General features: G+C 30.9%; 1 protein-coding gene across 1 annotated transcript; it reads left to right on the top strand.

Moving 5' to 3' along the window:
- Positions 1–14,270: 14,270 nt before the first annotated feature.
- On the top strand, positions 14,271–21,700 carry LOC142632018 (4-coumarate--CoA ligase-like 9). Its single transcript, XM_075806442.1, has 6 exons — positions 14,271–15,409; positions 18,017–18,206; positions 18,833–18,978; positions 19,078–19,145; positions 19,428–19,530; positions 21,120–21,700. The coding sequence occupies exons 1-6, from the start codon at positions 14,363–14,365 to the stop codon at positions 21,243–21,245; spliced, it is 1,680 nt and encodes a 559-aa protein (XP_075662557.1). The 5' UTR covers positions 14,271–14,362; the 3' UTR covers positions 21,246–21,700.
- The last annotated feature ends 1,926 nt before the right edge of the window (positions 21,701–23,626 follow it).

Below are 23,626 nucleotides of genomic sequence, written 5' to 3'. Positions count from 1 at the left end.
ACCTCTGTGTGTGTCTGCGTTAATGGTTGTTTTAAAACCGGGCCGGCTGGTCGAACCCGGAAGTCCAAATTTTGGGCCCATATGATAAGGCTTTGGATTTTTAGCATAGTCTCTTTAGGAGTGCAGCCAACTGGATATAGTTTGGGCCTTGTAGATATTGTTTCCACTTTCCAGGCTTCCAATGCTTTGGGCTGGTTTCTATAGATTGATAGAATGGGTTAAAAAAAAAAATTTTTTTTTTTTTTGAGAAGAAAAAAAAAAGACATAAATATAAATTTATTTTATTACAATTATTTCACTAGTTTATTTTGCTTCATATAGGTATTTTTTGAGAATTATTTCACGGGTTGAAAAAACCCTCCAATCCAACCTACCAACACAACAAAATCTATCCGACATGACCCAACACAATGCCTTGGGTTGGTTTCCATAGATTGATAGATTGGGTTTAAAAAAAAATTTTAATTTTGGGTTGCATTGAGTTCGGGGTTAATAGTTTTTTTTAAACCATCTAATCCAATCCAACTGGATATATATATATATATATATATATATATATATATATATATATATATATATATTACAATTATTTGGATATAGTTTATTTTGCTTCATATTGGTATTTTGAAAATTATTTCAGGGATAAAAAAACCCTCAAATCCAACCCATGTACACTGCTACTCTCTATAACTTCCCAAGCTTGGATATATAGCTAGCTCTAGACTCTAGGTGCATCCCTTTGGATTGAACCAATGGCCAGCACTTCTAGCAGTTCCTAAAGCCAAAGAAACACAATTCTTAAGGGAAAAATGCTGATGTTATCTCAACTTATTCTATATGGGTCATGCTAACGAGTACTCTTAGGGCATTGGTTAATAATCCATTTTAAAAAAGTTTTGACACTACTTTTATGAAAAATGAAAAAAGTTGTCAAAATGTTAATTTTTTTTTTCCTATAAAAACTTTCTTTAAATAGATTATTAAACAATGTCCTAAGGGCATTAGTTAGCATTTTCCATTCTATATTCACATATGACATATCTCTTATAATTTCGAAGACATTATTAGATTCTATCATTGAATGTTGTTTAACTGATTCAGTGCTCACGTATCTCTTCCCTCACTAGTTTATACGTTTTATAGTGAAAGAAATTTCTAACTACAAAACAATGTTGTTGTATATAGTATTATCTACTTAAAAATAAATTATAAATAAATTCTTTAATAAACAATGAGTACCCTCGTGGAATATTTCATGTGCATAGGCAGGTAAGGTTAACAATGAATTAAAGGGCACTCCTTTTGTAATAGATTAGGTACAAATGCATTACATCATTCCTGAAAGTTCCCAAAAAATTTGTTTATCTCTACCTTCTTATAAATGTGCTTTTCCTTTAGCAGCTACCTAAGCAATGAGTTCAGCTCCACCATCCTCATCTTGGGTGGCAACCTCTTGGTTAGAAAAATCCCAATAATGCTTGGCACCTTGTCAAAGCTTCAATCTTTTTATTATTAATAACATTAAACTGACAGGAAATATCTCACCTTTCGACCTTCTTTCTGAATTTTAAACTTTCTAAAAGTCTTTTCTACATATTATAAAAACTTGGGTATGATTATGTTTAGCAAAAAACTTGGGTATGATTATTCTGACTTCTTTTGGCCAATTAACCAAATTAAATTTTTTTTTTGTGAGTTCAAATAGGTTGTTTGGTAAGATTCCTCCCTCAATATTCAATATTTCTTCATTAATAATAATGAAGTAGGAGTTAACCAAATCCAGGGGCATATTCCTTTGTACATAGGTATCACCCCATCAAATATCAGAGCTATTCTTATGCATTTTACAAATATTTAAGTTAAACTGTGCAAAATTATAAAGAATATATACACACACACTCAACTCTAATATAATACAAACTATAAATTCATAAATTATTAGCTAGTATATTTTTACTTCATGTTGGCAAGTGGCAACTCGACCAATTAATTATTGGTAGTTCAGTCAAGGATTCTAGAAGCTCACCAAATGTGACAAGGTCAAAATTCCAAATATATAGGAAGACATAATTCATATCCATTAATCCATTTACCTCTCTGGATTTCTTGACACCAACACTAATGGTTAAAAGATAGAATATGGATTTGATTCACTTTCCAATTGCAATATAAAAAAGGATCATCTCAAATCCTAACAGGTATGAGAAATACTACGTCCTATTTTATACATTTACACTTCCTTTGTTTACTGATATCCTTGCACTATTGATCAAGCTATAACTACAAAGCTTGTGTTTGGTACTTTGGTTTAATGATTTCCATCCCAACTGCTTCATCTGATTTTACTAAAAAAATCACAGGAAGAAAATTGTATATTTTGGTACATTTATTTGTGATGTGCTGAATTTCATAGTTTTTCACTGGTTTTGAATGTTCTTTCGCCACCTTCTATGACTTATCTTTATGAAGAAAGAGAGAAGAGACAAGAAAAATTAAATAAAAATTCAGAGGGGTCCAATGCTTGAAACAACTCAAGCCATTATTGTACGGGATTAGATTAGATTACATTAAATTTTTGCGTTTACAGAATCTGTGTGACTGAGCAATTTGTTTAAATTCAACGACCAGGTAACGCTGCCTAATAAATAGTAATATATTTGTTGTTATAGGTAGACAGTAGTTTTTATAGACGTTGTCAGAATTTTTGTCTTACATATAGTTATATTGTCTGGGTCACGGGTGTTCGCGGTGCAATGGGTTTTAGATCATTTTTAGCACTATATTTTGCTGTGTGAATTAACTAAAATTATAACTATACTACATCATATTTTTGCGGTTATATGTGCAGTGTGATGTGGTGTGATGCGATTTAAAGTTTAGCCAAAATCATAACCGCACCTCACCTCATTTTTGCGGTCACATGTATAGTGTGGTGTATAAGATGCGATTTGATTGATTTGAAATTGATATATTTTTCGAATTTTGAGCTTTTTCTACTCAGCTCAAAATTAATTTTTCCCTTTGTTTTAGTTCAAGTTTTAAACTATTGAACTAATTTTTCTTTATTTTGGACTGGCTAATCAACCCTTGCTAGGATTATCAAACTTTGTTTTTTACTAGGGTTATTAAACTATTAGTAATATATTTAATATTAAGAATATTAATATATAGAGAGGTGCAGTGTGATTTGTGCGATTTTCTTATTATAAAATCGCAAATGGCACTGGACCATGCAGTGCGGTGCAAAATTACTTGCAGTGCGATACGGTTATATCATTTTGTGGGCGATTTTAGTGCGATTTATGTGGTTTGTGCGGTTTGGTGAACACTATTGGGCGTTATAATATAACGTGGTAATCTTACAAACAAGGACTTTTGTTTTTTGTTTTGGGTTAATATGGATTATATTAAGCACAAAGGAAAGGAAAGCACAAAACGTATTAAGGAGAAAGACAGTAACAGTACCTTATTATGTTGGCAATGATATATTATATCACGTTAATGCAACAATACTATATTAATCTACATGCAATTATGCGTTAAATATGTAGGTTCTAATAATTAGATCGACAGATAAAAAATTTTATTGTTGAATAATATATTTAAGATTCGGATCTCATTTATACCAAAATTCAATTAATGTCTTAACGCGATAATAATTAAAGGGATTTGTTAATGGACTCTTTAAAAATGAATTATTGTGGTGGAGTCCAATTAAAAAAGGTTTGGCATGAATTGATGAGAAATTCTGAAAATATGGCTGAAGTATTATAGCTCCACACATTACAAAGGTGATAAAAAATATGACATAAAACAAGAAAAAAAAAATCTTACATAAAAAAGTTTCTCTTACGGTGAGTCTGTGACAGTTAACAATTCCCACAATTAAAATTTAAAAGCCTATAACATGTCCACAAATATTATAATAATAATATAAACATTATTTTTTTATTAAAAAGAAAAAAAAATTCCATACGAAGTACAAACACTATAATTTTTCATGGACAAAATTTTGTTGCAAAACTGGTTGTAGCTTATGACTACAACTTTACTCAATAAAATAAGCATTACTACATATTTTGAAAATTTAACCGTTAAATTGCATGTTTTTTATATTCTTAATACACATGTCAAATTTTGTGTCAATCATATATTATTTATTATATAATCTATAAGCTTATATTTTACGCATTATTTTAAACTAAAAAAATTATAATTTAAACAATTTATTGATAACATAACTATTAATCTTTAATTTTCTTGAAATTTTGCAAGTATAGAATATATAAGAATAAGATGTAATTCAATAGTAGATTTGTCAAAATTCATCTCCAATAAAAAAGTATTGAGTAAGGTTGTAGTTTAAAACTATAACCAATTTTGTAACTAAACTTTTTTTTTTTGATAAATAATTACAACATGCTGCTAACTTCGCAGTTCGAACTCTTTTCCCCCAAACCCTCGAGCACTTTGTGCATGAGAGTACCAATTCAACTACAAGGCTTTTGGCAAATAATGTTTTCCGTTTAACTGGGCTTGTTTTAGTTAACAGTAGAAAACATTTTCTTATTGTACCAAAGACCAAAAATACAGAAAATGTTTTTTAAGTTTGTGTTTTTTGCTGAAACAGTTTTGGAGTGAAAAGAGGTAGAACAAAAAAATTCAAATTCAAACATGTTCATTAATCAAATTGGCACAGGAAAAGGAGTCGAAGAAATTCGGTAGAACTATGTTTTTATTAAGACTGTTAGGTTTTTATCACTTGTCAGGCCTTTATCATAGTAGCTTAACATTTTGGACTATTGGGATTTAATTTATTGGTAGACAACTCAGGCTTACTATTCAATTCACTACCTCCACCAGCCTATTACTAGAGTGGAGCCACTAACATAACATATACTAATTATGCGTTAAGTATAATAGTACGCAATCTCGATAGGGATGGACAAGGCCATAAAAAATTTAACGTGAGTGGACTTTAAAGTTTTCTGGTATCATGCATGGAATATAAATTGAATTATTTATTTTAGAGTTAAAGAGTTTTGTAGCTCAGCTAATTAATTTGTTTCTAGAAGAGATATTTAAAATTCAAATAATTACTTTCTTTTACTCAAAAAAAAAAAAATTTTGAACAAATGATAGTAATAATTACTTTTTTTTTATTTTTTATTTTATACTGGATAGAATTTCTATTCTAGTATAATCTAAGTGTATATATGTGTGTGTGTGTGTGTGTGTGTGAAACTCCCTCCTGGAGACTTAAACCCCAACCCTTATTCCCTAACACTCCACATGCATTTATACTTGTGGAGTGACCACCGCACTAGTAATAATTACTTTCTTATTATAACTTATAACTATCAAATTATTTATATTAAAAATATTTATTTTATAATAAATAAATGAATGAGATTTCACTAATCACAAAAAATAATTTAAATATTTATTCATTATATTGTTGATGTGACATTAATCATACATTCATAATCACATCAGTTTATAAACAGTTTGTAGTAAATTTTGTAGTAGTTCTAAAATTTTCTTTTCAAAATTAAACCCTATAATCTAATAAGGCTTTTGCTAACTGTATTAAGATTCTCAAGTTCTTAGAGTAAGCCCACCATAAAGTTCTTAAAATCTTATCCATTCGTTATGAAATAAGTGAATTTATATTTTGTCATGTTATTAATAATTAAAATAGATACCAAATTAATGATAGTCGTCATTGTTTTTTTTTTTTTTTTGACTTCGAAGATAGAATCATTGTTTAATATTGATGACTCGGTAAAATCTAGTCAAAATGAATTGATATAATTTTAATTAGGGTCTAATTAAACGGTATCTTTAGGGTATTTGTTAATAGAAAATTTTATAAAAATTTTAATATCACTTTTATAGAAAACTTAAAAAGCTATAAAAAAAATTAGTTACTTTTTTCTCTCCCATAAAAATGTTCTTAAAATATTACATAAATTAATATCTTTAGGATATTCGTTAAGTTTCCCCTTTAAATTAAAACTATATAGTAGAGTTACCCTAAAAAATTTTAGAAATCTTTAATTTTGGTTAATTATGGGCTTAGAAAATAAGTTAAGTCACATTTAATACTCCATTAAATAATATTTTAAACATTTTCAAATTTAAATAAAGCAAATTGTGCATAAATATCAAGAAATGCACACACAAGTACAATTAATTATTAGTTTAACAAGACATTCACAATTAATTACTATGTACAAATCAATGAATTAGTGACATGTCTATTTTTTTTTTATATATACAAGATAGAAATTCTATTTTAGCCTAATCTAAGTGTATATGTTTGTGAAGCTCCCTCCTGGAGACTTGAACCTCGGCCCTTTCCCTAACACCCCACAAGCATTTATACTTGTGAAGTGACCATCGTGCCAATAGTGCACAGTGGTATGTCTATTTTCATTATTTAAAAGTGCGCATTTGGACTCATAAGCAAATATTTATTATATGAATTATTAACGATGTGATAAAATTCAATCCATTCTTTGAAATGGGATGAATATGATTTTAAGACCTCTATAGTAGATTTATCCAAAAAAACTCCAGAAAAATCACAATCCCTGATTAATGAAGCCCTTAATATAGTAGTAAATCAAATTACATAGAATTTTCCATAATTTTTTTAACAATGGCTTACCTAACCTCTTGTGATTAGGGTATAATGAAATCATAACATTAGAATTTTAACATACAGTGAAAATTCGATCCTTGGGCTTATGTAGCACCTTTAATAAAAACATGAGGTTGCCAAAAAGCATATAATTTTGCTTACATTTTTTAGTGTTTCAAATGGAAGTGTGTAGGGTTTAAAATCTCTCTCCTCCCATTGTAAATATTGAATTTATAAATAACAAATAGACACGAGGTGTGTTTCCCTTGGTGACAATTTGTGTGGTAGGCTCAAAAAATTTAAAAGATGTGCCGTAAATTTGAAGATTTTAAACTTCATCTATCTTGCTATCAAGTAATAGTGTTTCCACTCAATCTCATGAGTAGAGAGTAAATTAATCTAATAAATTTAAGATACCACTTCTTTAATTAAAAAAAAAAAAGAAAGAAAAAAGAAGTGACACTTGGACCAGAGGCGAAACCACTTCAGAGAAGTGGGGGGGGGGGGGGGGTTGGCCCCCCAAACTTCTCAAATATTAATTTAAAAAAAAAATCAAAAGATATATAGTTGCCCCCCCCCCCCTCCTCCAAAAGAACTCTACATATTTTTTGTATGACTCAATTAAATTAGTTTAATTTTATATATGTTATAATTTTAGTCCCCATTCATAAAATCCTAGTTCCACCCCCTGATTCGAAAAATGAACCTTTTTTTCTAAGGTCAGCATTTATCGTATCAATATTATACTCTGTTTACTACGTAAGATATTTTCATTAAATAAGTAATGATAGGGACTAAAATGGAATTTTTTTCATTTAAGAACTAAAAATTGTAAAAATATAAAAAATAAAAAGTGCATTTACGCTAAAAACAAAATTCCCATACAAACACTACATTTTTAATTGGCTGAAAACTCAAGCTTACTATTCAATTCCCTATGGCCACCAAGGCACCAACCAATCACTAGATTGGAGCCACTAACATCACATGTATTAATTATGCGTTAATTATAAATTATAATAGTACGTAATCTCGATAGGGATAGAAAAGACTATAGAATTTAATGGAGTCCAAATCTTTTGTCCCATTTTTTCTGCTCCACTTTATACTCCACCAATAAAAACTTGCCACGTGTTCACTTGATTAATTAAATACTATCATTATTAACTTATTAATACTACCGTTATTAATTAATAGTAGTATTTAATTAATTAGGTGAACACGTAGCAAGTTTTAATTGGTGGAGTATAGAGTGGAGCAGGAAAAGTGGGACAGAAGATTTGAACTCAATTTAATGTAAGCGGATTTTTAAGTTTCTGGTAACATGCATGGAGTATAAGATGAATTAATTTCTCAGAAATGTTAACGGATGTACTTAAGGTATTGGTTAACAATTCATTTAAATACAATTTTTATAGGAAAAAAAAAGTAATTAATATTTTGATAACTTTTCTAAACTGGATTGTTAACCATTACTAATGGATGCCCTTAAGGTATTAGCCAACAATTCATTTAAATAAAGTTTTTATGAGGAAAGAAAAAAAATAATTAATATTTTGACAGTTTTTTTTCATTTTCTATAAAATTGGTGTCAACACTTTCCTAAAATGGATTGTTAGCCATTATTCTAAGTGCACTCGTTAGCATGACCCTTATTTATTTTATAACTAAAAGTTTTGTAACTAGATTATATAGGGTACTCATTAGCATGACTCTTATTTATTTTATAACTAAAAGTTTTGTAACTAGATTATATATTTTAATGTTTCTAACATAGACATTCAAAATTTAAATCTTCATTCTCTTATTGTAACTATTAAATTATTTATATAAAAATAATTTATTTTATAATAAATAATTGAGATTTTGCTAATCACAAAGATAATTTAAATATTTATTTATTATATTGTTGATGTGGCACCTTTAATAAAAACATGAGGTTTCTAAGAAGCTTAGAGTTCAACTTACACTTTTTAGTGTTTCAAATGGAAATGTGTAGGGTTTAAAATCTCCCACCTCCCATTGTAATTATTGAATTTGTAAATAAAAAAATAAATAACAAGGAAACGTGTCATAAATTTGAAAATTTCAAACTTCATTTATCCCACTGTCATTTAATAGCTAGGGTTTCCACTCAATCTCATGTGTAGAGAGTAGATTAATCTGATAAAATTTAGTTTGCATTTGGGTAGGGATGAAAAATGAAAATTATTTCACTATTTAACTTACTTTTGCTATTATTTATAGGTTTTATTGCACTTTTTTACATTATTTATGGGTCCTACTGTACTATTTCAACTAACTTTTATCTTTATTTACAATATTTTTAGCAATAATTTTTCAGTTTTAACAAAATAAGTGGTATATAAATGAACCTAAGATATCACTTCTTTAATAATAATTTTAAAAAAACGACATTTGGACTAGAGGTGAAACCACTACAGTAGAGAAGTCAAAAGCAAAAAAAAAAAAAAAGTCAGAACGTTGACGTTAAAAAAAAAAAAAACAAAAAAAGTGAAGCAGTTTTGTCAAAAAAAAAAATTTCTCACATTTTACTCCAATTTTCTCTCCAATTTGGAGAGATTGTATTTTGAAGAGAGATGAGAGAAAATTTATGAGCCCCACCACTTTTCTCTTCCTCTCCCCCTCCCTTTCAACCAAACAGTGAAAAATTACATTTTTCACCCTATTTTCCTCTCCCTATTTTCCATGCTCTCTGTTTTCATCCCAATCAAACACACCCTTAGCGAAGTGGTGGGAGACCCCCTAATTTTTAAAAAAAATTCAAAAGATATATAATTGGCCCTCCAAACTTTTCAAATATTAAATTTTTACCCTTAAATTTACCTACACTTTATCATCCCAAAACTCTACATATTTTTTGTATGACTCAATTAACGGAGTGTTTGAATACCACTTATTTTACTGAAACTAAAAAATTATTACTAAAAGTACTGTAAATAAATGCAAAAATTAGTTGAAATAGTATAATAGAATCAATGAATAGTGCCAAAAAAGTGTAATAAAACCTATAAATAATAGCAAAATTAAACTAAATAATGAAATAATTTTAATTTTTAATCTATCTCAAGTGCACACTAAATTAGTTTAATTTTATATTTGTTATAATTTTGTCCCCATTCATAAAATCCTAGTTCTACCTTATCCGGACAATGAACCCCTTTTTCTAAGGTCAAAACTCACTTCATTCCCTCTGCTCCTCCATCACCACCACACATTTCCATGGCTAACAAAACGAATTCCGGCTGTCGGATCGACCCAAACAACAGCTTCTGCAAAAATGCTTCTACAAGGAACTTTATATTTACGTACATTAATTTGTAATTTGCTTATTTATAATAGTTTTTTTCACTGGTTTTGAATGTTCTGTCGCCACCTTCTATGACTATCTTCTCGATCTAATTCAAAAGTCTTTTACGAAGAAAGGTCAGAGATATAGGACAAAAAATTCAGAAACAACTCAAGATATTATTGTGTCCCTAACAATATTATATACATACTTTCCAGAACCTGTGAGCGAGCATTTGTTTCAATTCAACGATATCTGTTTTAATATTTGATATTACTTACTACCAGTTGACAGGTTGACAGTAGTTGTTAATATTGATGACAGTTGTTGTTAAGATTGTTGTCTTCCAAACAACAATCTTATTTTTGGTTAATAAGAGTTATATTAAGGGTGTGTTTGACACGATTAATTTTGTTAATTTATTTTACTATTTAATTTATTTTTGTTACTATTTATAGGTTATACTGCACTTTTGGTACTCTTCACGGGTCTTAATACACTATTTCAACTAAATTTTATCTTTATTTACAGCATTTTCAGCAAAAAAATTTTAATTTCAGCAAAATAAACAGAATCCAAATGGACCCTCAAATATATATATAAAAAAAAAAGATTATATTTAGCACCAAGGAAAGGATTATATATATATATATATATATATAAAATTAAGCACAATACGCATTGTGGAAATCGGAATAGACAGTAACAGTACCTTAATTATTATTAAAAAAAAAAAAGGGAAAAAAGAGTACCTTATTTAATCACTGTACAGATAATTATGCATTAAAACCTTATAGCTAGCTAATCTAAATCTATACTAGTAATAAAAAAAATTAGGGTAAACTATGCATTTGATCCTATTTTTTATACTATATTTTAATTTGATCTCCAACATTTTAATATCGTGTCAATTTAGTCCATTTTGTTATCTTTTGGATGAAAATTGTTGACATAATTAACGGCCAAAAAAAAAAAAATTAGTTTTCGTTAATATGACAATAAACTAATTTTTTGTTTTGGTCCTTAGCCACGTTAATAAGTTTCATTTAAAAGATAACGGCAGAGATTAAATTGATATGACATTGAAATATTAGAGACCAGATTGAAACAATTAAAATGTTAGAGATTAAATTAAAATATAGAGACTGTTTGTTTTGCGCGTCAAGCACTTTTTTTTTTTTAACCAGCGCCTATTGCACTGTTTATTGGACATGAATAGTGAAAATAGGCATGTGTACAATGTTTTCCTTGTGAACAGTAATCCAAAAAATATTTTTTTAATTGTTTTTAATTTTCAACAAAATAAGCGGTATCTAAACACACACATAATATAAAAAAAGAGACCAAATATGCATTTTACACTAAAATTATTAATAGGAAAATTCTCATTCTAACGCTACATTTTTCAATTGACTGAAAACTCAGACCTACCCTTCATTGCCCTCCCTCCCATGGCACCAACCTAGCTATCAGTAGAGAGGAGCCACTAACATCACATGTATTAATTATAATTTGTAATCTCAATTCTCAATAGTCATGGAAAAAAGGTTTTTTTTTTCTTCTGACTCTATCTATGAAAATATTATGTGACAGGACATTAAAGTTTTCATGTACAGTGAGATATAACATGAATTAATTAACCTATAATAAATAAATGACATTTCACTTATCACAAATATTAATTTATTATATTGTTGAATTAGATTAATCATATCTATTGCTACATCCATTTGTAGATTTTTTATATTAAGATTAGTAGTAGCTTCAAATTTTGATTTTTGATTTTTTTTTTTTGTTGAGAAGGATGATTTTTTGAAAATAAACTCTATAATAAGGCTTTTGTAAACAATGGTCTTCAAAAATGAGTTAAGGCGTATTTAACACCCAAAAAAAAAGAAAAAGAGAATAGGTTACGGTGCATTTAATACTATTAAATAATAGTATTTGATACATCTAAACAAAAGTCAAATTGTGTATACATATCAAGAAAAAAAAAATACACAACCACAATTACTTGATACATAAAAACTGATGATTTATTATCAAGTGTATTTTTAGTTTTTACTTTCAAGAAATGTCCATTACATAATTGAATATTTATTATTTAATTACTATGGTCTTTTTTTATTGAGAATCAATTATTAAAAATAAGTTAAGTACCGCCAAAAAAAAAGTGCATTGAATACTCCATACAAAATGTTAAATTACATTTAATACTAATTAAAAAATATTTTATGCGTTAAAAAATTCAAATCGTGTCTAAATATCAAGAAAAGCACACATGTGACGTGACAACAACTAATTGATGGAGATTATCAAAAAATAAAAACAACTAATTGATGGGTTAAGCCAGCCATTGGGTGTTATAAGCTAAACACCGATGTTGTCGTCCTTAATTCAGGCATTACAAATGCTCTAAAGGTATTAGTTTATGAACTATTTTGAAAAATATTTGTGAGAGAAATGATAAACTAAATAATTTTTTGAAAGTTTTTATATTTTTCATAAAAGTAGTGTAAATAATTTCTTAAAATGATTTTATTAACAATTGCTTTAAGAGCCTCTATTAACATAAACCTATTAGTTAATTATTTAGCGTGACTCCTTTGAAGTGTTACCTTGCTCTCAAGCAAGTCAAATTCTAATACTAATACTAATACTAATGATAGGCTTATTGACCCAATTTTGGTTAAATGCATGAATTCTCCTGGCATTCCTTTCCATGAAGTCAAGATACAACTCTCCTACAGGGAAGCTAATGAGGCTGCGGATCTCCTTGCTAAAGTTGGCTGTGTAGGAAGCTGTTCCTTTTATGACTTTATCTCTATCTGTAATTACTATTCTAAGCTTAGACCCGTTTGATTCGGATTAACTCTATTATCTAGCGCTAATGCTTATCCAAAATAATAATAATTATAATAATACGACAACGACTAATTGATGCCTGTATTCTGATCCAGACTAGCGGTACGTCAAATCATGAATCCCGCTAGAAACAAAACGTGTGATGACTAATAATTGATGCATACAAATTATTGACAAAAATAAATTTCCATTCTCAAAACTGGAAAGTGTACATTAATAAAAATTTCACTCACCGTGTGTGTGTCTATATATATATATATATATATGTCCATAATATTTTTACAAAAAATTTTAAGTGAGATGTTGTTATTAGCTTGATGGGATAAAGAGTAATTTTAGCGTTGAGTATAAATTAGCATCAATAACAACTTATCACTGATGATTTGTTATAAAAGTATCTATAAAAAAAACCCATAACTTTTATCATAACTATTCGCATAATAGATTATGTGTAGCAGAGAAAAAATGATATATTCATATGAAAGTTATAGATAGCCAATAACAGATTGAGATCAAGTGTACTTGATGCAATAATTATGAATGAATGAAATTTAAATTTTTTTTTAAAAAAACTTTAAATTTCAACATACGAATAATAAAAAAAAAAGTAAAAAAGTGAAAGTAAAAATAACATCAATAAAAAAAATTTGCAGAGGGGATGATAATAATTGTATTGAGTACAATACCCTAACAATTGCACCATATCCTAATCCAATAACAATCTAGTGTATGTTTGGATTGCACTGAAAAAATATTTTGCTTTGTGTTTGGTGTTTTTTGTGGGTCTCATGAACTGTTTATAGGATTCACAAATACAAACTTCAACAAAAACAACTTTAAAATTGGGTCTCACGATCCTATTTACACATTTAAAAATTATTTTGTTACACAATTTTAAAAATATAAACAGTATCCAAATAAACTCCTAGTGTGAGTTTGGATAGCAGCAGGTTACATGTTTTGCGCGTTTGCGTTTTTTTCCTTAGGTCCATGCATTGTTCACGGGACCCATAAATACAAAATATAAAAAAATCAACTTTAAAACTAGGTCCCACAGAACTATTCACACATTTAAAAATTATTTTGCTATAGTATATTCAGTTTTCAACAATAAGCGATATCTAAACATACCCTTATTATAATTTCTTTTAGAAGAATCATGTTCAGTTATAACAAAAAATTATGATTTTTTTTCTTTAAACCAAAACACTATTCAATTTTTAATATAGATAAAATTTAAACTTTCAAATTTTTTATTCAAAAATTAAAAATTTTACCAATTAAGTTAACCCTCATCCACCTTTTAAATATTTACGTTGCGCTAAAAAGCCTAAAATTAGTGAATTCTATATATGGAAAGAAATGGTCAAACCTCAATAATTAATAAAAAAAAAAGGTGTGACGTTAAGACATTACACCTTTTTTTGAGGTCAAAACATCAGACACATCTTTACTTCCCTCTCTGTCCTTTTACCACCAAAAATACAAAAAAGAGGGAGTTTTCAATTATCTCCACTCTCCTCCTCCACCACCACATTTCCATGGCTACCGAAACCAATCTCCTCCCTTCATCAGTCGACCCAAAGAGCGGCTTCTGCTCCAAAACCAAAACTTACCAAAGCCTCCGCCCACAAGTCCCACTTCCACCGCCGTCTCAGCCGCTCTCCATCACAGACTACACTCTCTCTCAGCTCCACAACTCCCCCACTCTCGTCTCCGACAAAGCAGTCCTCATCGAAGCAACCACCGGCCGCCGTGTCTCCTACGGCGAGTTCCTCTCCCAAGTCCATTCCCTCACTTCCTCTCTCCAAACTCGCTTCCCTTCTCTCTCCAAAGGCCACGTGGCATTCATCCTCACCCCGACCTCCCTACACGTCCCCGTACTCTATTTTTCCCTCATGGCCTTGGGTGTAACCGTCTCGCCCGCTAACCCCATCGGGTCGGACTCCGAGGTCGCCCACCAGGTCCGACTCTGTAACCCGGTCATCTCGTTCGCCACGTCAGCGACTGTTAAAAAGCTGAGCAGACTGAGCATTCCACTCGGTACCGTGCTCCTCGACTCGCCCGAGTTCGACTCGATGATAAACGCGAAGGCGGCCTCGACGACTCACCGCCGAGTTGAGATAGCTCAGTCCGATTCCGCGGCGATTCTTTACTCCTCCGGCACGACGGGGCGAGTCAAGGGCGTGGTGCTCACTCACCGGAACCTAATCGCGCTGATCGCCGGGTTCGTGCAGCTCCGGCACTTCGGGAACCCGGACCCGGACGAGCCCGAACCGGTGTCGTTCTTCACGCTGCCGCTCTTCCACGTGTTCGGGTTCATGATGGCGGTCAGGGCGGTGTCGAATGCGGAGACGATGGTGATCGTGGAGAGGTTCGACTTCGAGACGATGCTGAGGGCGGTGGAGAAGTACAGGGCGACGTACATGCCGGTGTCGCCGCCGCTCGTGGTGGCGCTGGTGAAGTCCGATTTGGCGAAGAAGTACGATCTCGGGTCGCTCCGAATGCTCGCGTGTGGTGGAGCTCCGCTCGGTAAAGAGGTCACTCTCAAGTTCAATGCTAAGTTCCCAAACACTGAAATCGTGCAGGTAATATAATAATAGAATAGTGAACAAACACAATTGTTATTTATATATTTTAATTAATTAATTGATTATTTTAAGGTTGAAATTCAATTTTTTTCTCTTTCACTTTTACTTGAATGGTCAAATACTGGTCAAAACTCAAAATTAGTCGTAAAAGATTTAATTTTTTAAAGTTGAAATTCAATTTTAGTCTCTTTAAATTATGAAACTACCAATGGGTGTAGTTTAAACAATTTATTTGACTTATTAAAAAAAAATAATAATAATGTGACTAAATTGAAGCCGAACTTTTGGAGCCAAACTTTTTATTTTCTTAAATAATCTCCTCCAACCTATTACATTGCAATTCGTATCATTCAGTTTTAATTTAATCTCTTTGAGTTTTACTTGAATTGTCAAATGGTCAAGTTTGTCTTTGGGATATAATTTTGTCAAGTGATTTGAAAAAAGTTTAGCTTCAATCAGGTTCGAAGGTAAATTGGGTGGCGATTGATAAACCATTCAACTTATAAATTCACCTATGCATATTATATTAAAAAAAGTTTTTTTTTTTGGGTGAGATAGAAATACTGAAATTTCCTTAACAAAAATGAATATAAATTACATCATTTGAAAGAGGATGTTCTAAGAAATAACGGCTCTCTTGTGTGACTAATGGATTGGGGTAAAACTTTGTCCTTATTAAAATGAGTTAATTTGGTTATTCCGTCCAATTTGTTTGCAAAATAAAGCCATTTAAACATATTTTTTGCACAATAATACTTTTCAAACAACCGACATATATCAAATACTGCATCCAACAAATGTTTTTAATTAAGGGCCTGTTTGGATTGAGGAGGAGGGAGGGGGAGTAGAGTAAAGTAGTAGATAAGAATTGACAAAAAATTAGCTTATTTCTAGTTGACTTTACTGTACTCGCCATTCGTCTCCCCTCAATCCAAACAGAGTCTAAATTTTTAATAGAGGAAAAAAAAAAGTTTAAATGGTGTTGTTTGCTAGCAGAATTGGACAGAATAAGCAAATTGACTCATTTTTAGAGTAATTGACCAAATTGATAAAAATTAAATTTTAGAGACTAATTTAGCGATTGAAGTAAAGTTCGATGGACTAAATTGAATTTTAGCTTCTCTTTTTTTTTATTATTTATTTTTTACTATGTTTTGATTTAAGTTTTTATTGAAAAGGATAATTTCAAAAAATAATAACTTTTTATTTTAAAGAAAATGTGTCAAATGATACTCTTATTGCAATATTAGAATATTCTAAAGTAGATAGATATATCACAATGAGTCTAGTGATAAATTTTTTCATAATATTTTGATTGGTACATAATAAAAATAGTGTCAGTGATGAGTTGGTTTGAAAGTGGTGTTTTGCTTAAATAATGATTTGTCACTTTAACAAAAGTTATGGACATAGTTATTCTTTATCATTGCTAAAATTACTATCAATTTCATTACAAAAAATTTACAAACCAACACGTCAATGAATATGATTTGTTCCACTTTAACAACATAATAAATAAATATTTCAATTGTATTTTTGTGGTTGGTGATATATTACTTTATGAAATTTATGTTATAAATTTATAATATTTCTAGCCTCTCTCTATTGTGTATATATAATTTTATAGGTAAGGACTAAGGAGTATCTTATGTGGGTGATAGTTGTGCCGACAAGGATTGAATTCTTAGTTGTTTCTTTTTCCTAATAAAAAAAGAAAAAGAAATATATGGTTGCTCTTTCAAGTGGAATGTGTGCATTATCAATGCTTCATTGCCTTATGAAATGTGTGCGTTATTGTTAGTTTCTTTATGAATCAACTTGGGTAGGTAGGAATATAGCAAACGGAGTTGCGCATGCGTTTGCAAAGAAAAGCTGTTTCAAACTGAACAGTGAATTATTTTATTCTATGGATGGAATCAGTTCCGCACATAGACATAGAATGTATGGTGTACTTGTTTTGTAGCTTCTTGAATAAAATTACAATCTTGGTTCTAAACAAACAAAAAACAAGAAAAAAAAAAAAAACGTGGGTAGGTAAAGCCGAAACCCAGAAAGGGAAAAGAGAGAGAATGCATGTGAAATAGAGACAGTTCATGGCAACGTGACAAAGAAAAGAAAAATGAGACAGCTTTGTAACTGTGTAAAGGACCACCTATTTTAGGTTTATAATTATTTATTATTATTATTTTTTGTGGTGCTAATTTCTGTGATTAAAATTCCCTAGTTGAGTAGTTTTCAGTTACTTCAGTTAAAAAACAATTCTTATCATCAAAAAAGAAACCTTTTGGTGTCTTAAAAGATTAATTATCATGGAACAAAACTCCATGAGTTCAAATTCTAATGTATCATAAAAAGTTGATTCCAATGTGATGAATTTGCCAATGGCCGAACAATGATTTAGAATTGGTTGCAATATGGCATGAAATTGAAACATGTGATGAACTGTATTGTTGAAGCCTCATGGAATATGAATTTACCATTGCTTGCATGGATGCGATATTTTCTTTGTTACTTCAGATGGTTGGTTCTCAATGATGTGTTTTTGAATTTTGTAATCTGCAATTGCCAATTGTAGAATGTTGACTTTCTTGTTCTTTGTGTTAGGGATATGGTTTGACTGAGACTGGAGGAGGGGCAACAAGAACATTAGGCCCTGAGGAGAGTCTACGGTATGGTTCTACAGGTCGCTTAGCTGAAAATATGGAAGCCAAGATAGTTGACCCTGAAACTGGAGAGGCCTTACCACCTGGCCAGAGAGGGGAGCTGTGGCTGCGAGGGCCTACAGTCATGAAAGGTGAACTATGCTACCTTCTTCATCATGTGATAGTGTACATATTAATGGGGAAAAAAATGTTCCGAATCTTTGTCCTCTTTACAGAAATTGATAGTTGCATTCCTGTACTAGATGGAAAGTGGATAAACAAAGGGCGGTAGATGATGTAATTAAGAGTTGAAGCCTCATGGAATAACTTTTTCACCTTTTGTATTAGACTTCCAAGTTTTGCGTAAATGTCTTGTCTATGTCTTTCCAGATATCTATATAAGTGTTCCTTTCAAATTAATTGATTCAAATGTGTGTTTCTGATCAATTGCATCACATGCCTTGATAACTTGAGACCTGTTTTGCAAGCTTCCAAACTCCTAATATGCTTCTTGTTTGATGGACATGAGAACATCTTAGATTATGGTCCAAGAGGCCCAAACACATTGTAGGCTCATGAACTTGTGTAGAGCAAATAAAGTAATCCTAGTTCTTGAACCACTCAAGCACTTTCTGATGTGACGTTAGCAGTTAGGTTGTACCATGATAACTCTGCTTCCACTCTCTATTTCTCTCTCACCCTCATCCCAAAATCAATTCTAACATGGTAATAAAGTTGCGACCTTTTCTGAAAAAAAAGAATCCTGGTGTCTCTGCAGGTTATGTTGGAGATGACAAGGCTACTGCTGAAACATTTGCTTCAGGGGGGTGGTTGAAGACTGGCGATCTTTGTTATTTTGACTCAGAAGGATTCCTTTTCATTGTTGACAGATTAAAAGAACTCATAAAATACAAAGCATATCAGGTGATTGAATTACTTTGACCCTTCTCACAAACATATTGCAATAGGTGCCATCTCACTCTCTTCTTTAATTTAATCCCTTTGGATCTGAACAAATTGCAGGTTCCCCCAGTTGAGTTGGAACAACTACTCCATTCCCATCCTGAAATTGCTGATGCTGCTGTGATTCCGTAAGTATCCAGTACTGGCATTTTCTTTTCTTGTGGGAAACATAGACTTTCTTAATTTTTCATATTCGGGGCATTTTAGTGATTGATTTCTGCTAACTTAAAATTTACACATTTTTCAGATAGTGTTATCTTGTTCACTACTTTTGCAGCATCAGTTCATAGAGAAAATTTAAGGACTCATCTATAGGCATAAGACTGGTGCATGAAGAGTCATTATTTTAGGAGCATTTAGGACTGGTTCTAAGTTCTAACTCTTTTCTTCATCTTATATCTTGGAATCAGGTACCCTGATGAAGAAGCAGGGCAGATTCCCATGGCTTTTGTGGTAAGAAAGCCTGGAAGCAATGTTACAGAGGCTCAAGTTATTGATTTTATTGCAAAACAGGTACATTTTTGGATATCTATGGTAACAATGAAATGGTTTTTCCCCTCTTAAGTTAACATGCTGATAACAGTATCTTTTTAGTGTGCAATTTGTCATTCAAGGTTAAAAATATTTGCTCGCATCTGGCCTCTTGTAGCACAAAAAATGGTATTGGACATTGTTATGTTCCGCAATGTATTGTGTCATTCAATTGGGTATCTTTGAATATCATAATTGATGATTTTTTTGGATATTTGGGTCCATTATTTGATTTCTGGTTAAGTAGTGAATTTCATTAGGTGGCAGAATCTTCATATAGGTAATATAGTAAAGCAAGTCATTTAAGTTCTCTGTCTTCTCTCTCAGAAGAGGAAAAGGTTGGGATCCTCTTCTTTCTTATGGGATACAACTAAAGTGGATTCCATAATGCATATCAGTGTTGGTGTGCAAGCCTAAATTTTGGGCTGTATAATCGCTTTCTTTCCTCTAGTTAGACCATCCAATGGTTACATATAGTGGATGGGATATGCATAGGTTTGATCTTCTCAAATGCTTAATGTACCAAATGAGAGGAACATGAGGTTTTGATGTCTTGATTGATTTTTTTCCCACCAAATTTTGAAAGAATAAATAAATGAATAACTAACATATGATTAGCTCCCAATTTCATAATTAATATCTTGTGTAAATCTATCACATATTCTTTAAAGGGAGGATCCTCCATTGTCTATTTTCTTGTACTTCTTACTAATCATTTAGTCCTTCAGGTAAGGTGTTATATCCCACTTTTATACTTTGATGTTTGCTCTATTTTGATATTCTAAGAGGATCCAGTGGTGTGAGGTTTCCCTTAAAGAATATTTGGTGTAATAAGTTACCAAAAAAAGGCTGCATATTTTGTGTAGACAACATGGAGGAAAAACCTAATTTGAGACAACTCATCAAGAGAGGAATAATTTTGGTAGACTAGTATTGTATGTGCAGAGCTAGCTAGTGGCGAAAATATGAATCATCTACTAACCCATTGTGCAGTAGCCTATGAATTGTAGTTTGTTTTCTATGTTTGGATTCATTACGTGATCCTGAAGAGTTATAAATGATGGATCTACTTCTTGAATGGAGAAATTGGTTTGGGAAACAAGGATCTTTGGTGTGGAATATTGCTCCCCTATACTTAATGTGTGTCATATGGAGGGAGGGGAACAATTATATTTTTATGATGTGGAGGCATTAGTTATGAAGCTGAAACTTTATTTGTGAGATTGTTGTTTCAATGGTCTAGGATCCTTGGAGATAATGATATATATATTCTTTTTTCGATTGTAATTCCTGTGTACATGACATATCTCCTTATTTTGATATAATTGATTACTTATCAAGAAAAGAAAAGAAAAGAAAAAAACCGCTTTTTCCACTATTAACAACACAACTTGGATAGTTGTATGTGTGTACATGACATATCTCCTTGTTTTGATATAATTGATTACTTATCAAGAAAAGAAAAGGGGGAAAAAAAAAAAAACCCGCTTTTCCACTATTAACAACACAACTTGGATAGTTGTATGTTTGTAATCTGTTGGTCTTCTGACTTGATGCATTTCTTCTTGCAGGTTGCACCATACAAGAAGGTACGGCGAGTGTCTTTTATCAACTCTATACCAAAAAATCCTGCTGGGAAAATCTTAAGGAGGGAGCTGGTCGCTCTTGTCCTCCCTGCCGGTGCATCTAAATTATGATCAGTATGCCTAAGGCATAGGAGAGGGCTGTTTTAAGAAATTCAGGCAGTTTTAACTAGTCTGACTTTTAATGTAACTCTATGGCATCATTTTTAGGCACCAAGACAAGCCTGATCGGCACTGTCTAATTACTGATCACAATCCAAGCAAATAGGTAGTAGAGGAGTAATTTCTGTGATCATTTTCTATAATTATCCCATCTTATAGGCAAGTTATGTATCGATTCTGATGCTTTCAGCACCAAAATATGTGTATGTAGTTTCTTTTTTTTTTTTTTTTGAGAAAGAAATATGCGCATGTAGTTGACACACCACTTAGTTTATTTGTGCCTTTGGAGGTTTAATGATAGTATATGGTCATTGGCCTCTTTTACTTTCAAAAATAATAGTACATGGTCTTTTTTTTTTTTTTTCAAAAAAAGAAAAGAAAGTATATGGTCATTCCAAGGTGGGGGACATCCACTTCTCATTTCTCATTCCTTTGATATATAGACTTAGGCTGAGTTTGGATTGGGCGTTTTGTGGCCATGTCCAGCGATTCTGCGTTTTTTTTTTTTCTTTCAACGTGCATGAACAGTAACCGGTACTGTTCATGCACGGTATTTTACTGTGCGAGAGACCAATTTTACTGTTTAAGTACTGTTCATGGACCCATAAGCACTTTATTCAGAAAAAAATATTAAAAATGGGTCTCACAACACTATTTACACATTTAAAAATTATTTTGCTACAGTGTTTTCAGTTTTTAGTTTTCAGCAATAAGCTCTATCCAAACGGACCCTTAGTCTCTGTTTGAACATAGGTGAAAATTATAAATTATTTCACTATTCAGTTTATTGTTTCTACTATTTATGAGCCTTATTGTACTTTTTGGTACTATTTATGAGTTATACTGTACTATTTTAGCTACTTTTTATTTTTATTTACAATACTTTTAATAATAAGTTTTCAGTTTCAGCAAAATAAGCGGTATTTAAACAAATCTTTAGAGTGATGTAAATTTTGCAATGAGAGAAGTCACTGGGAGGTCCACCAAGAGCCCATTTTAATTCAAAATTTAGACCATAGATTTGGATCCAACTATGTATATCATAGTCTTTACCATTGAAGCATTGCACCAAAAGCCCATTGGTATAGATATTGAGACATCTTCAACTCCCCCAAAAATAAACAAATAAAAATGGATGAAAATAAGCTTATTCAAACGCCCATATTTGGAAAAAGGGTTTTGTTAATGAATGCTCTTGTGCGCCTATTAAGAGCTAATTTTATAAATATAGTCAAGCCAGTCCCAACTTAAAAGTCCATATTTTTACGAACGATATTAAGAATATTATAAGTTTTATCATATAAGATGTACAAATTGATTTGTTAGTAATAATCACAAAAGAGTCATTCCAATATTTAGCTATTATGTTTTTGAAATTTACCAATCATTTTTGTTATCAGTTTGTGTTATGTAGTAAAATTTGTAATATATATCCTCAGCATTCTTCTATTCTATTTGTTAATGCATGTAGAATATATATTTTTGAAGCCTCCTTAATCAACGAATGCACAAAGACACACATTATATGACCAAAGCGTTGAAAAAATTTAAAGTCCGAGGAGCATGGACAAAATGTTAGCAAGCAAAAGACTTTAAAGCCACCTTAACATCAGAAATTATGCTTTGTATGGCTCATGGCATATTAGCACGTAAGAATAAGATAACCCTTTGAAACGAGCACAACAATGCTGGCATCTCCTTGAACCTTCAAACACAACATTGGAATACATCCATTATATTGTATTTATTTATTTGTTTGGGTTTTTATATAAGTGGTATTGTACTTTTTCATTGCCATAATTCCACTTATATTTTTGATAGACATCAAGTACAACATATGCTGTTGTTGTTGTTTTTTTATTTATTTATTATTTATTTATTATTTTTAAACTTATAAAATGATTAAACTATAAAAACTTTTAAACCATATAGTAATAATATGTGCATCTAAAACTTTTATGTTTAACTTGAAACAATATCAAATATGAAGTTTACCTTGGGGCTTTAAAAGGTTATAAAAGTACTTTTAAATATATATATATATATATATATATATATATATATGTGTGTGTGTGTATTCATTTTTTATTATTATTTTTTATAATTTCTCTACATTAATTAAAAAATATTGATAAAAAAAGTTCTTTCTATAATTTTTTTTAATAAAAAATTTGACATAAACAAAAGATAGAAGAAATAAAAGTGGAAATTTTGGTGTGGAGAAGAATGCAATTGTTCCCCTAGCTTTGTCCTTGCATGGCATAATCGCCAAATCTTAAGCATGCAAGCAAGTGGGTAACATAAATTGTAGTTACTAAGGAAAAGAAAATTAA

The sequence above is a fragment of the Castanea sativa genome, chromosome 4 (genome assembly GCF_040712315.1).
Source record: "Castanea sativa cultivar Marrone di Chiusa Pesio chromosome 4, ASM4071231v1".
Classification (NCBI taxonomy): domain Eukaryota; kingdom Viridiplantae; phylum Streptophyta; class Magnoliopsida; order Fagales; family Fagaceae; genus Castanea; species Castanea sativa.
This window is presented reverse-complemented; position numbering and strand designations above follow the sequence as displayed.